The sequence below is a fragment of the Pseudopodoces humilis genome, chromosome 9, assembly GCF_049639895.1.
Source record: "Pseudopodoces humilis isolate 2021_Gansu_Grassland_sample_001 chromosome 9, ASM4963989v1, whole genome shotgun sequence".
NCBI lineage: Eukaryota > Metazoa > Chordata > Aves > Passeriformes > Paridae > Pseudopodoces > Pseudopodoces humilis.
Window position 1 is genome coordinate 8,740,895 of NC_142208.1, and position 14,214 is coordinate 8,755,108.

A 14,214-nucleotide genomic window follows, 5' to 3' on the forward strand; every position below is an offset into this window, starting at 1 on the left:
TCAGAAATAAAAACCCAGCTTTGTAGGAGCAACTGCTGAGATGCCTACATAGATATCTGATGGACATATCGCTGAAGAATGGAAATTTTACTCAAGCAGAAGATTAGCTCTTTCAATGAATACCCTCCCACACTTCTCAACATCTCCTCAAATATGTCCAAGCAATGCCTGGAATAGTTCTTCAGCAGAAAGGCTGGACTCTCAATCAGGAATAACCCCATCAGTTTTGTGACACAGTATGCTGGAGTTTTGTTTTTTCCTTTTAAATCCTACTATGTATTTTGGGTCATGCTGAATGATTTCAGATACACTGTGTCCCTGTAATATATTTTAATATGTTTAGAATCTTACATTGGTTGAACTCATCAACTGCATAAATGGTAAGCAAGGGCAAAAACAAAGTAACGGGAACTACATTTCTAAAGAGAAATCTTTCTTAATAAAACATAAACAAACAAAAATCTGATTTTGAATTTATGAATGCATTGTGACTAACCTGATGAAATAAATAAATACCTTCATAAAAAATCAAGTTTGTAGAATACCATGAAAACTAATACTTAAAGGGAAATATTTTGGAAATAATCAAGTTATAAAGCAAAAGTTTTTCAAATTGAGTCTGTAGGAATATTTCTGAAATAATCTAAAATGTTTAATATCAATTATACCACTATATACCATTCAAATGCCATGTGAGAATACATGCCAGGTCTGACTAGGACTAACTAGATTTAGCTATAAATTCTGAAGTGCTTCAGTGCTTTCTCTCCAGATGAGGCAACACTGACAACACTGATGGCCCCAACCACAGGATACCAGTGGCCAATGGAAGAAAGCAAGTTCTAAACTGTGTCTTTTCCATTTACCAAAAGTAAATGAGATGGACACAAAAAGTCCTACCTGAAGAATAAGACAGAGAGGAATGCAGTCTTCTGAAGTCAAATAAAATTATCAAGACAGGAAACTTTATAAAGCTTTTTCTCCACTTGAAGCAGAAACCCAGCTGAGTATATTATACGTGCAAGAAATAAGGGCATGAGCAAAATTTTGACAAGTGGGTTGATGGAATAAGATTGGATTTCCACAAAGCATTCAGAACAGATGAGTTTTTGGATGAGCTTGCAGAACAGCCTGATCTTTAAAAGGCTTGTCAGAATGCCAAACTGGGATGATCACCCACTGAAAAACAACCTTCCAGGATATGGTACTAAAGACACAGAGAACAAAATCGTTCCAAAAAGATTTTCATTAATTTAGCCAGAACAAAGTTAATAATCCATGACGTAAATGTTTCTTTCTTCACTAGCTTGTTAAAAGTGCTAAATTCTCCCCTAGAAAAATACTACAGCTAGAGGTTGACAGAGATTAGCTTATTATTTTTCAAAGTCATTAAATAAATAATTAACCAACAATAGCTGGTAAGTTACCTTGACAACAAACAATTATTAATATGAGACTGCCCAAGGGAGAATGAGACAGGGATTTCCAAGCTGTGGTGTTTATCAAAGTACTTCAAAGTAACACAAAGACTCAGTGCTGGCAGGCGGTCACTGGCTCTGGTGGATTCATGCGGCCTGACATGGGGCTTGGTGCTCCTGCAGCCTCTGGCAACAGGGGTAATTCAGTGATGTACTTCTGTACAGCAAAAGGTCACCGCTATTTTTCTTTAAGTAGGAAAAAGGAAACAGAAAATTGCAAGTACCTGAATTACAGGACCATTAATAACATGTCAGTCACACTCAAATTAATATGAGCTGTACGTCTGCAAGGTGCTACATAAGGTATTTTGGCAAAATCTATGAAAAATAAATGCAGCTATGGAGCACTTCAGGTGTAACTGCACATAATAAAAGCATCCAGTATTCAATCTATAGACATTTAAAAATATACTGGGGACAGTTAATTTGGAGAACTCTCACATGTGCCCTCTGTCTTGCATGTCAATTCAATTGGACATGAAAGTTATGGAATCAGCTGCTAGAAACTTTTCACCTCTGCACTTCTTTATATCTCTTGTTTTTAAGTTCATAGAGAAGGAACTAATGGGCAAAGCGTAACATTACCATACCACTCTCTCAAAGACAGTTCCCAAGGTGGCATAATGTTTCTGGAAGATAGAAACTGAGAAATGTTTTGTTTCCTAAAATCCACATCTGAAAATCAGCAGGAAGATGGTCCTTATCTAAAAGTCCTTATCAATGAAATTTAGTAATAGGACATTTAGCAATAGGAGGCTGCTGGTGCTAGCAAACCAGTTACCAGTTACCAGTGTGCAAATTTTCAAATTAGAACTTGCTCGCAGGCCTGTCAGATGAGTCCTTCAGATGAGTCTGAATTAGATTATGCACAAACCAGCACAGGCAGCAATACTCAAAATCCTGCTGTAATGGAAGATTATTCCCCAATGTGTGATTTGTTGGTGCAGCATAGATAATTTTTCATCATACTGGAAATTGCTTTGATCCTCTGAAATGAGCGGCCTTTGTTCTCATTACAGCATACCTCAGAGTAACTAACAAAGATCAAAAGTGTCTTTTCTTTCTAAGCCAAGGCAGACATAGACTTTCCCCTGTGCAGAAAGAATACAGCCATGCTCAGAACTACAGGGGGTGTGTTTGGCTTTTCCCAAACTTTGCCATGGCTAGGACAGAACCTGAGCCAATAGAGCTTCTCCTCAAGGAGGAACTGTTCGTATCTGTCCCTTAAAGGATTTCAGTCTCTGCAGCTACAACTTTTTAGTAGGGTGCAAATAAGTAAAATTAACACCGCTATCCCTTGGAAAATCTTAATCCACTTCCCTTCCTGACAATCTCCCTGCCCTTCCTGATCTGAAAGTCTTCCAGACCAGGACAGGAGTTCCATCTTGCATGAGTCCTGACGCCACACCACCCTCCTGACCAGGCTGCAGCAGCCCAGGCTGGTGACAGCCCCTCCCCAAGCCTAACCAAGCCCCTCTCGATGACTCCACCACACACACCCACACAGGAGAGCCCATAGGCTCAACCACCATGTCCTCACTCAACCCATCCCCATTTAAGACTAAGTTTTCAATTAAATGGTTTTAACTGAGTTTATATTCTAAGTCCCACTAAAGTTTATAGCTATATCCAACACCTTCAGCAGTGATACAAATGAGATTTTTAACTGTGTCTAAAGTAAACCAAAATACACAAGTCCCATTGAAAGTCCAAGGCCTTTGTTTCTGAATTATTGCACTATCAGTGGAAATAGCACCTATTAGATAATATTTAAATTACTGGAAGAAAAATTCTGATATCTGGGACAAATTGCCAAGAAATGTCAAGATGCTGCTAACACCAGAGTCAAATGTGTTATCAAAACCTGAAACTTGAACTAGCAGTGCATATTTTACACACTCAATTATCATCTTATGATGACTTCTGAGACTATGGAAAAGGGACAGACTGAATACATCAGCTTGATTCAGTCCATTAGCTAAATATGAAATGCTCTGCAGCCCAATACCTATCAGAGTTCTATTATCCTCCCAGATTAACTCTTTCACAATAGATGTCTAATAAGCATAAATACAGTAAGCAAGCAGAAATGCCATAAGAATATGATGACACAAAATTTTTCAAATATAAGAATATTCTTAAGAGAATTAAATATGCAAAATCAGCTCTGAATTAGTGCAACCACTTGCTGATACTTCATGGATGTAACATCACACCTAAAGCACTCAACACTGGGAAATAAAATAAGTTAATAAAGTCAAGAAAAGTTGGCCAAAGGTTACATCCTCAGATCTATCTGTATTCATTTCTTTCCTCCTCTGAGTTAATACAGCCACAGAAAACTGTCCCATGACAAATTCCTAAGATGGACATTTTTCTGCTGTGCACAGCTACTGACCTGCAGCATCTGAAGATAGCCTTCCTGTGGATCACACAGCAGGGATGATATTCGGTGGTTGTTTCTCATGCACCTCTGGTTGTTGTCCCTTGACAGAGGGAAAATTTGCCGGATAACTGTCATCCTCCCCAGAGCACTATGCACCAACTCTAATATTTCATTATCAGTGATTTCCTGTGAATGGAGACACAGTCATTTAAAAACATATATTTGTCCAGACATTTTATATATTTATTTCATTACTGGTTAAATGTTTTTTGAAAGACAATAGGAGAAAAATGTTACAGATGCACATGTTAGGCAAACAGTATTTTGTGTTTAGTAACAACAATGCTGTTTTTTTTATACATCATCTGAAACAAAATAAAACAGCAACAGCCTAACACAGTAACATCTATTTTGACAATACTACAATTTTGCAGATGTAGCTCCTCAAAGGAAAGCACCAAAATGGTCTCAATAGATTTCTTAAGAAAAATTTTAGAAAAAGAGCCTTGAAATGAAATTTATATAGAAAGACCTTTAGTTTGACAGACTAGGACCTCACTATATCCTCAGGACAAAATAACAATCGAAAAATATAACAGTCTTCAGAAAATATGGCTCTTTCACCTGTGAACAACATTACAAGAAAGCACTTTTCCCACAAGTACAGTAGATCATTTCTACAGACTAATCCTGATAATGACTCATGGAAGTCTTTTGAGGTTGTCTGTATTAGGAAATAAAAAATAGGAGAAACTTTATGGAGGGGTTTGACACATTTAGTAACATCAGTTTCTGCACACAGAATAATCTGGGATGAGATATAAGGAGACCTCAAGGACAGGCTGCTTTTCTTTCCAGGCTTCACAATTTCTAAAGTTTCTCTGCAGACCTTTACACCCCAACCTCCTAATCCATCAGACTGCAAGCTCCAGAAGGAGCCTGCACCTACTACTGCTCTTATAGCGAGACTGAAACCAGCTCAACTCCATACTTTACACATTTTGTGTTTAAAGAAATGCACAAAACCAAAACATTTTTATTTTTTTTTTTCAACCCAGTTTGAAAATCACAGGCTTAGATGATCCTGAAATCATAACAAAAGTGCAGCTTGCAATGTTTTCACCCTGGCAGGAGCTCACTGTGAGGAAAGGCAGGCACTGCTGCCAGGCAGCTGCCATCCATCTGAGCTCATCACCAGGGCCACCAGCAGCATCTGCAAGTCACATCAGCCTATCCCCAGCACAGCTGGACTGCCCTGGCTGCACAGCTGGGCCAGCCCAGTGCCCAGCCTGCACAGGGCTCTCTCAGCCCCTTGCAGCTTAGGGCGCTACAAATTACTTATGTGGCCGCAGGTACATGGTCAACAGGGCCCACATCTTGTGATGCATCATCAGCAGAAGTGGACCTGGCCCTGAACATTTAACATTCAAGAAAAAAAATACTTTGTTTTCTTGCCATTTTCTCTGTCAAGCTGTGAGTGAAATGACCATGGGGTTATAATAATTACTTGTTATGGTTGACTAGTACTGTATCTTGGCTCAATTTAGTGCTTCTTTACTGATTTCCCATTGTTTTTTTAGGAACATGAATTTTTAACCTTGAAAAAGGTGAAATTCATTGCATTAATGATGGACCAACTGGTGTGGCATGAAAACAGTAAATCAGAAAACAAATATATTCTTATAGGAGACAAAGATTTTGAGGCTTAATAGGAAATGCTGGGCAGCATTTTCTAGCCTTGCAAGGAGACACAGACCCACAAGCTCTACAGACCCCTCCAGATTTCCCCCCTGTGGATCGGAGGGGTGTTAAAACCACACACTGTGTCTAAGCTGAAGTCAGAGGAAGAGACAATTGTATGGCACAGCTTTAACTCATAACCTCCTAGGCTGTATCCCTTGGTAGGCACACTCAGACCACATGGCCAAAAACTAAAAAAAAAAATATAATCACAAATCATCCAAACCTTCAGTTCAGCTCTCACCACACACATTTTGCATCCCCTCTAAGTGATACACAGCCTTTCAAAGATGTCTCAGAAACACAGATATTGGTCATTTGTGGAATTGGTTTATCTGTTTATTTATCTGCACACACAGAACTTCAGTTAGTTTACAATACCATGTCACATTGCTCAGGGGAATACTTAAATCCGCTTTAGCTGTGCTCAACTATCATAACACAAATCGTGAAATGAGACAATTATGTTTCACATTACAATCTCTATTTTCCTAGAGGTAATGACAGAAAATTATAAATTTTAATGACATTAATAATTTAAAGAACCAAAACATATTTCCAGAAAATATATCCCTGAGAAAACTGGAAGATTAAGCAGATCAGCAGTGAGAACAAGGATGCTCATGGAGACAAGGCAGAGATTTATTTATATTTTTTCAGTAGTATCAATGCTGTTTGGTGGGTTATTCTAACTCCCCTCAATGCACTATTTACATCTATAAATGAACACTTGTTGAAAATCCAGAAAACCTCATTCAGTTAGCTATTTTTCTAGAAGGTTCACTGCAGTTTACCCTGTAGATAGATTTATTTAACATTTATGAATTGCTGGCTTCACTGCATCCACATGAGCAGACAGACACACACATGTATATACACACCCATATATGTAAATAAAAATATTCATCCTTTAAAGAAAGGACACCATCCACTTTTCTTACCACAGAAAACGGTCTAACACAAGTGAGCACAATCACCTGCCCAACTCCCATCCTCACTGTCCTCCCACACATCCAGTACTACACCTCACTTCTTTTTACCCAATGCTCCTAAAAGTCTCTACATGGTCATAGTCATAATTTAATTTAATTTAATTAGCTCATTTATAGATATAAGGACTGGGTGTCCAGATGTCTTTCTCAGATTATAGTGAGTGCCTATACAGTGAAAGATCCTCTGATTTAACAAATTATTATTCCATACTAAAAATTCTCTTGAGGTGGGGACAAAGAAAACTACACAAAATGATAGTAAAAACTGGACAAAACAAACAAAAAAACCCACCATTGGTATTAGTGTGGAATTCATTGATAAAACAACTCATCAAAGCTCATCCATGACCCTGCTCCTAGCTGACTGAGACTTTTTCTGTGGAATTCCACTGCATTAGAATCAGGCCAGTTCTAAACCCTACACGTTTCTTTGGGCAGGATTCAGGTACATATCCAGTACTGTCCCAACTCTAAGTGTAACTTTCAAGCAGTTATCAGGAAAAGAAAACTCACAGATCTTTGTGAGAATAAATAAATAAATATAAATGCTGCGGTGTTAAAGATCGCAGCCAAAAGGAGAGAAGTAGGATTTCCGTAGGCAAGTAATAAATATAGAGTACCTGGAATACAATTAGAATAAATTGTAATTGCAAATTGCTACATTTTGCATTGAAATGTGTCATTTCCCAAATATTATGAAATTTCCACACTGTGTTCCTTGTATTTCTATTCAATTTTTAGACTTTTTTACTCTGTATTTTTCTATGATTTGAGAATATCTTAGAATGCTTGCCCCACTTGCATTCATGAATGATCATTAAAAGATCTGAATTTTTCCAAGAAGAATTAAGATATAGGGAAGTGTTAAAGATTTACTAACTTCTGGTTATCAAAGTAAAGACAAATATCATTACACAGTTTGGTGCTTTAAAATTAAACAAAGAAAACAATCTTAGGCACTTCCATATAAAGAGAAAAAGTGAGCAGAACCCCAGTGTTGTTTCTACCCAAGCGAAAACTAGGCCACAACAATTTGCACAGGGACTAACTGTTGATCACCCAAAATGCATGTAACATAGACATTTCTGGGAAAATATTCTCAAAAAGAGTGAAGAAAAACCACTACATTCTAAAGGTCTTTTACTCTCAAAGTGAGTTTTCCCAATGTTGCTCTACAGCCATGTGCTAAGAAAACTCTGCTCATCATTGATTACCTTACACCTTCCTACATATTGCCCTTGGGGAAAAAAGTATCTAGCTGAGATAGACGTTATCTGATAATTACTATTCTATTTTCTGCTCATTTTTCTAACTTCCAAAAAATATTGTATAAAAGAAAATAATAAAGTGCCTAGATGACAGCTGAGAAGCCATGTGAATCTCAGAACAAGAGGACCAGTACCTACAGACTCACTGGACACATCTGATGTGGTGAAAGGAAAGAAAACAAATATTGACAGAAGCAATGGAAGTGCAGGATAGAAATGTAAAGAAAGAAATACATGACACCAGGGGGTTGATGAGAAACCTTATTGTCCCTCATATAGAAAACTGCCTCCTGTAGGCAATGAATGAAACAGTGGTGAAGAGAGACCTATGAAAACAGCAGAAAAAAGAACTGAGCTTGAGTCCAGAGAAGGATTAGCGGAAAGATGCTCTGAATGTTCTGAGAGGGGAAAGGAAAAGCATCAATAGCCATTTTTCTGCACTGTGCCCTGACTGATCACCTGGCTGAGCTTGGGAAAGTTTTATCTGAAGATCTATAAATTAATCTGCTGGCAGCACCACCAGCATCATTTGGAAAGCATCATCTGTCCAAAAAGGAAGAATAAGGTCAACTGCTGTCTAAAATTTTTGACTGGTATTCAAGTGATGAGGACAATGTCATCTCCACACGGCCCAGAGTTCCCCAAGTCCCTTAGCACTCTAACTTCCTGTCTAAGGCTTCCCTGATGAATTGTCTACTCTATCTATATTTCCAAATTTTTTTATTACTTTTTCTGAAAAAAAATTCCAAGAACTTTTCTTCCCCACTTCACTTTTCCCTTCTTTCTCAGCTAAGAGGGCTTTTCTGACAAATATCATCATAGTTGGGAAGAATTCAACCAAATATATTAGAGCTGCATTTGCTTAGTAGTTGCTCTGTGCTTACTGCCTCCCAATTTTTTTCAAATCAGGATCTTTATTGAGAACTGAAAAAAGAAAATATTCAAAAGCAGTTTTTTCTGGGTGTTCATCAGACTTTAGCTTTTTCTTTAATTAAAGCTTAAAAGAGTTCAGTTGTTTTTTTACTACTGAATACTTTGCTTTCCTATGGACTTGGAATTTGTATAATACTCTACTTCTACAGCTATTTGTTTCAGATATCTTACTGAAAACAGATTTTCACCAATAAAAAGATGGTCCCTGACTTTTTGGGGTTTTTTTTGTTGGGTTTTTTTTAAGCATGGTTTTGCTTAGAACTGTAAAAGCTATTGATGATTTTTTAAAACCCCCAGTTATTAAGCCAGGTTGGTACAAGAGGATCAACTGGTTTTCCACATTCTATCTACCAAAAAAAAGGATATTTTTGCAGAGGCCATTACAAATGCAACTTACCTTTCTGCTGTCCACCACACAACGTTGTTGTGTAAGCTGTTTGATTTTCGTTTGTTTGCTTTTAAATGGGACAAATAACAGCACAGCTTTTTTTAAGAGATAAAGAAATGAGCTCATTTTCAACCTTAGATTCAAGTCAGTCTGCATAGCAATAATCTGTATGTTGAAATACAGGAATACAGAAATTTAGTCACCCACTGAGCAGTCTTTGTGAACACCTCCTCACTTCTTAAATCATTGTGCCATGAGAAATACCGACGGGGGTTGGCACTTAACCTACAAGGACTTCTTTACCCCACGGTACATTCCTTTCTAGTGACTACCTGATCTTTTAGATGTAAAAAAACTAGCATAGTAAAATTTCTACAAGTTCTCCCCACTATTGCAACAAGTGGTTGCAGCTTGAGAATTAGAAGTGAATATTGAATTTCAGCATTTGTTGGTCCATATGGCACAGAATATGGTGATCCTAAAACTAAAAAATAAGTTATTTTGTGTTAATGACAAATGCTACTTTTTGTCTTCTCTGATGTGGATTGATCGAAGTCAATGAGAATCAGTGTAATGTAAAAGCAACAAATGGAAAGTGTATTTGAGGGAGCTCTGATCTTTAGCTTTCAGACTTATTTTCACACCTTACAATTAAATCTATTTTTAAAACACTAAAAGTGCAAGTAATTCATTACTAGGCATTCTTCTATGCCAAGCACACACAATTACAATATAATCCTCCATTACAAATGACTGATATCAGGAAACACAATGCTCAGTTCATCCCTGGCTAAGTCAAATCACTGAGGTGGCCCCAAGGGTGGATTTGGCTGACAGAATCTACTCAAACACAGTCATTCCAGCTTATTCACCAGACAGAGAAGGATGGAGTTCTGTGATGGCTGGAAATCAACCATGAGTCACAGATCTCATACATTCATGTTTACCACCTAAAGTACTGAATAAATGGTTCAGTAAGAAGTATATTCAGTGACTCTTTGCATAAACTGTCACTGTCATAACCATATTGAAAAAAGATATATGGACAGACCTAAAGCAGAAGGTGCAGATCAGAAAATACCCAGTGGCATTCAAAACACAGTTGTATTTGTCTTTCCATACTGACACTGAAATTATTTAGCTGACTTATATAATGTGAGTAGGATGCTGAAAAATGAAGAATGAAAAATAAGACCAGAACCAGGTATGAAAAGACAGATGATGGGATGGAAGAAGGTAACTAAGTTGCTCCTATACACTCAAATCATAAACCATTTTCTAATACTAGATCTAATTTGCACTGCAGAAGATTAAATTGTACTTCCCTTATATTTTCTGATTGAAGATGTGATCATAATCTTGTTTTATTTGTACCCAAGTTCTTCAGCCTTTACACATGTGTCATATTTTACCAAACTTTCAACACACTAAGTGCTTTCCTCTACATTTTCAACATTGTTCTGCACGTCTTGTTCTGTTTTAAAGTGTTTTGCCCAAAACTCGCAATACTGTTCCAACAAAGCCAAGCCAATGTCAAACAGAGTGAAATAATTGCTTCCCTTATCTTACAATGGATGCTTCTGGTGTCGTATCTGGGGACCACATTTGCTAACTCAGCAGGACCACAACAGCACTGATGCTCATTTTAGTTTTTATCCACAAGGATTCTAAGCTGCTCTTGCAGATGCACACCACCTATGCCTCATTTTGTAGCCACAAGCAAAAGCACTTCTCTATATTAAATCTCACCTGGGGGAGTGCTTCAAATTCATCTAAAATAACTGGAACTACAACAATATGTTTTCAACAGTCTGGTCATAATTAATAGTTTCTATAAAGTCAGAGTCAGGGAACTAAGTAAAAACATTAAACCCTCATTTTTCAAGTAATCATCTCTCACTTTTCTTCATCTTCTGCTATATCTAAACTTTTATTACTTTTCATGATCCTCAGTTTGAGTCACAGCCTTATTTTATAATCCCTTACTTTGTTACACCTTTACACTCTTACCTAACCCTTTTCTTAAATCACTTTTTCTTTAGAATTCATCTCTGATTTCAAGTTCTGTGAAGATAACCCACTGTCACCATAAAGACACCTTGTTATGCCTTCATCTTCAGGGAATCCCACAGTTCTTTAGTCATCCTTTGCTTACTGTGTTATCTTTCCATTACTAGTTTCCCAAACTGTGAAGCTGGACAATCTTCTGATGTCCAGTATCCCCATGGTCCTTTTCCCACCTCTCTCTCTTCACGAAAAAGTGCATATTACCATGGCATGATAACTTTCACACCAACTATCTTCTGGCTTCCTTAGCCCATTCTTCCTTGGCCATAATGATAAATCTGAACTGATGGCTGCCTTAACATTTTAAACATGTACAGATAACATCAATCAAAGGAAATTTGTGAAGCTCTATCTGTATCCCAACCCTTCTTTCTCCACTGCCAGGAAAATTAAAGTCTTCCTTTATTTTAATTTCTTGTCTTTGGGGTATTTCTGTCCAAAAAAAAATGCACTTTCAAAAACAGTGTTCCTCAGTGTGTTCTCTATATTTCCAGGCAAAAGTTTGTCCCTCGTCTCTCCTCAGCTTCAGAGTGGGTATGGATGGTTTTGACATGTAACACTACATTGCCTTTTTTTCATCCCTACCTGCCCTTCAAAAAAAGTGTTCTCCCATATCAACGAGTAGTCTTTTGCTTTGCCTGACCTTGTCTTACAGATTTTGCTTAAACCACCGAATAAAAAAGAACTTAAAAAAGAAATTAAAGAAATGTTGTCATAATAATGAAACAACTAATTTGAATTATCTGTCAAATTCTGTACCATTCTACTTCCAGGAAGAGCAGTTCATTGCTTTTTGTACTAATTTACATGTAAAAATAGTGAATGTTTAGAAAATTTGAATTAGAAGTAAATATATTAATATCAGGGAATAAAATGCTATGTTTAATTTGATTATATTTTTGTTCCATATTCCAGTTTCACAGGATAATTTATCTTTTCTTTAACCTTGGAATGGAGACAATTCCAAAACCATGAAATGTTCCACAAAAAGGGAAATATGGCTTCTAATTCTATTTATAACCCCAGCCCTACTACTGCTGCTAGTAAAGAAGCAGTCACAGGCTCCTGGAGCACTGCTCCTGGTACAACCACATCCAAATTCAGTTTCAAGTTTTGTTCTTGTACATCTCCCACAGACACATGCCCTGGGCAAGGCACAACATTTTCTCAGAAAAGGCAGAAAAAAAGAAAGGGGAGAATAAAAAAATGTCATGAGGAGCCAACATAGATGCTTAATGCCAGGTATGAAAGAGAAAGAAAAGAGAAAAACAAAAATAATAAAGAAAACTAGGGAAAAAAACAGGAAATAAACATCCAAAAACCAGAAGACATCTGTAAGTGTGCCTGTCTTGCCAAAAGAAGCAGCAGCACACGTCTATCAAAGCTGGTGGGTCACTTCACCCATCAAAGGTACAAACAGCAAAGGGCTCAAGGAGAACACCAGATATGTTCTCACAGATCTTCCATTGGGTCAAACCTGCAAGTCATTGACAACTCCAAACACAGTCTGTGATAATAAAGTGTTCTGGACTATTCTGGAGACACAGCTAATTCCATCATTTGAAAAAATTTGCTTTTACATAGATTTATACAGGAATCACAAGTGTTCTTGCTTTTCAAAAGCTACCTGGCACACTTAACCTAGAATTTAGGTAGAATCACTACCTAAATGAAAACAAGGGATGATTTAGCATTTCTAGATAAATAAAAACAAAAAGTGCAGATTATGAAATATAAATTTAAAAGGGGGTGGGTAGTTAGAAATACATTTATTTTTTTTCCCTTCTAATCTCCATTACTTTTGACAGTTATTGCAATATTGAAACATTACCTGTTTCAAACCAGAAAAGTGGACACAAAAATATATATACTTTTAAGCAGTAAGGTTTTCGTTACTTCAGCTGCAAAGAGGGCATATGAGGGCATGATGCTGCCTGAAAAGACCCATCCCTGTGTATTCTCTTACCCTAGAAAACCTGCCAGGTAATGTTTCAGCCTTCCAACCCCACACAATAAATTTAACTCCCAATTAACCAGCCTTTTTCTAAAGATGGCCAGATGACCGAGTCCTTTCTCACCAGCAGTGGCATCCAACCAGAACAGATACTTCAGCAGACACCTGGGTTATTGAAAACTAGCAAACAGGATTTTGTCAGTACAGCTGTTTGTTCATTTGCTGTGTAATTACCAGCCATATAGATTTAAAGTTAGCTCATCCAAAGCTTGGTGATCTTGCTTACATAACAAAATTTAAGTGATAAAATTTGTTCCACCTCTAAAACTTAACTCCTACTCTACCACATGGGAAGGTGCACGAGAGAAAAAAACCGAACACAAATTTTTATTGGATTGTCAGTGCAGAGAGAGTAAAGTAGATTTAATTAAAGTAAGAAGATAATAAAATCTCTTATTGAAATAATACCATGCTATATAATCATTCTTACTATAGCAAGGTAAGTCCAAGTTTCAGGTCCTCGTTAGCTTGATGAGAGGTGGGAGACAGAGTACGTGGAAAGGTGCTGTGGGTCAGCAGATCTCAGCAGTCCAAAGACTTTCAGCGGTTCCCTGAAGTTCAAAAGGCCTGAAAAGCTGTTTACAATCCAGTGTTCTTCATACAGGGAACCCCCATGGAAAAAACTGTCCCTCTGTTCTCTTCCTGCTACTGCCCCTTCAGTCAGTCAACCCTACAGCTCCCTTTCCTTGCAATGGAATCCTTAAGTCACAGGGTGAACAGGGAAGTGTAGGGTCCTCAATCTGCTTGGGACAAAAAAAAAGGACTGGCTAAGGTTCTGGTCCACTTGCATAATGGGCTTCTACTCTTGTATAAACACATCAAAAAGAGCTGATTTGACTGTTGGTAATTAAAAGTTAACGCCATTCCGCAAATCGCAGTAAGAATCAGAATCATCTTTTCCATCAAATATTCATGCAGTTTCCACTACCACTAATTGGAAACATGTAC

General features: G+C 37.4%; 1 protein-coding gene across 11 annotated transcripts in view; it reads right to left on the minus strand.

Annotated features, from left to right (window-relative positions):
- Nucleotides 1-14,214, minus strand: part of GRID1 (glutamate ionotropic receptor delta type subunit 1) — a 554,391-nt gene that overhangs the window by 95,506 nt on the left and 444,671 nt on the right. For all 11 annotated transcript variants that reach the window (XM_088059607.1, XM_088059605.1, XM_088059608.1 and 8 more), the window contains one exon: nucleotides 3,877-4,050. In XM_088059607.1, the coding sequence (XP_087915733.1) occupies nucleotides 3,877-4,050 (174 nt within the window). The remainder of the gene's footprint in view (nucleotides 1-3,876; nucleotides 4,051-14,214) is intronic.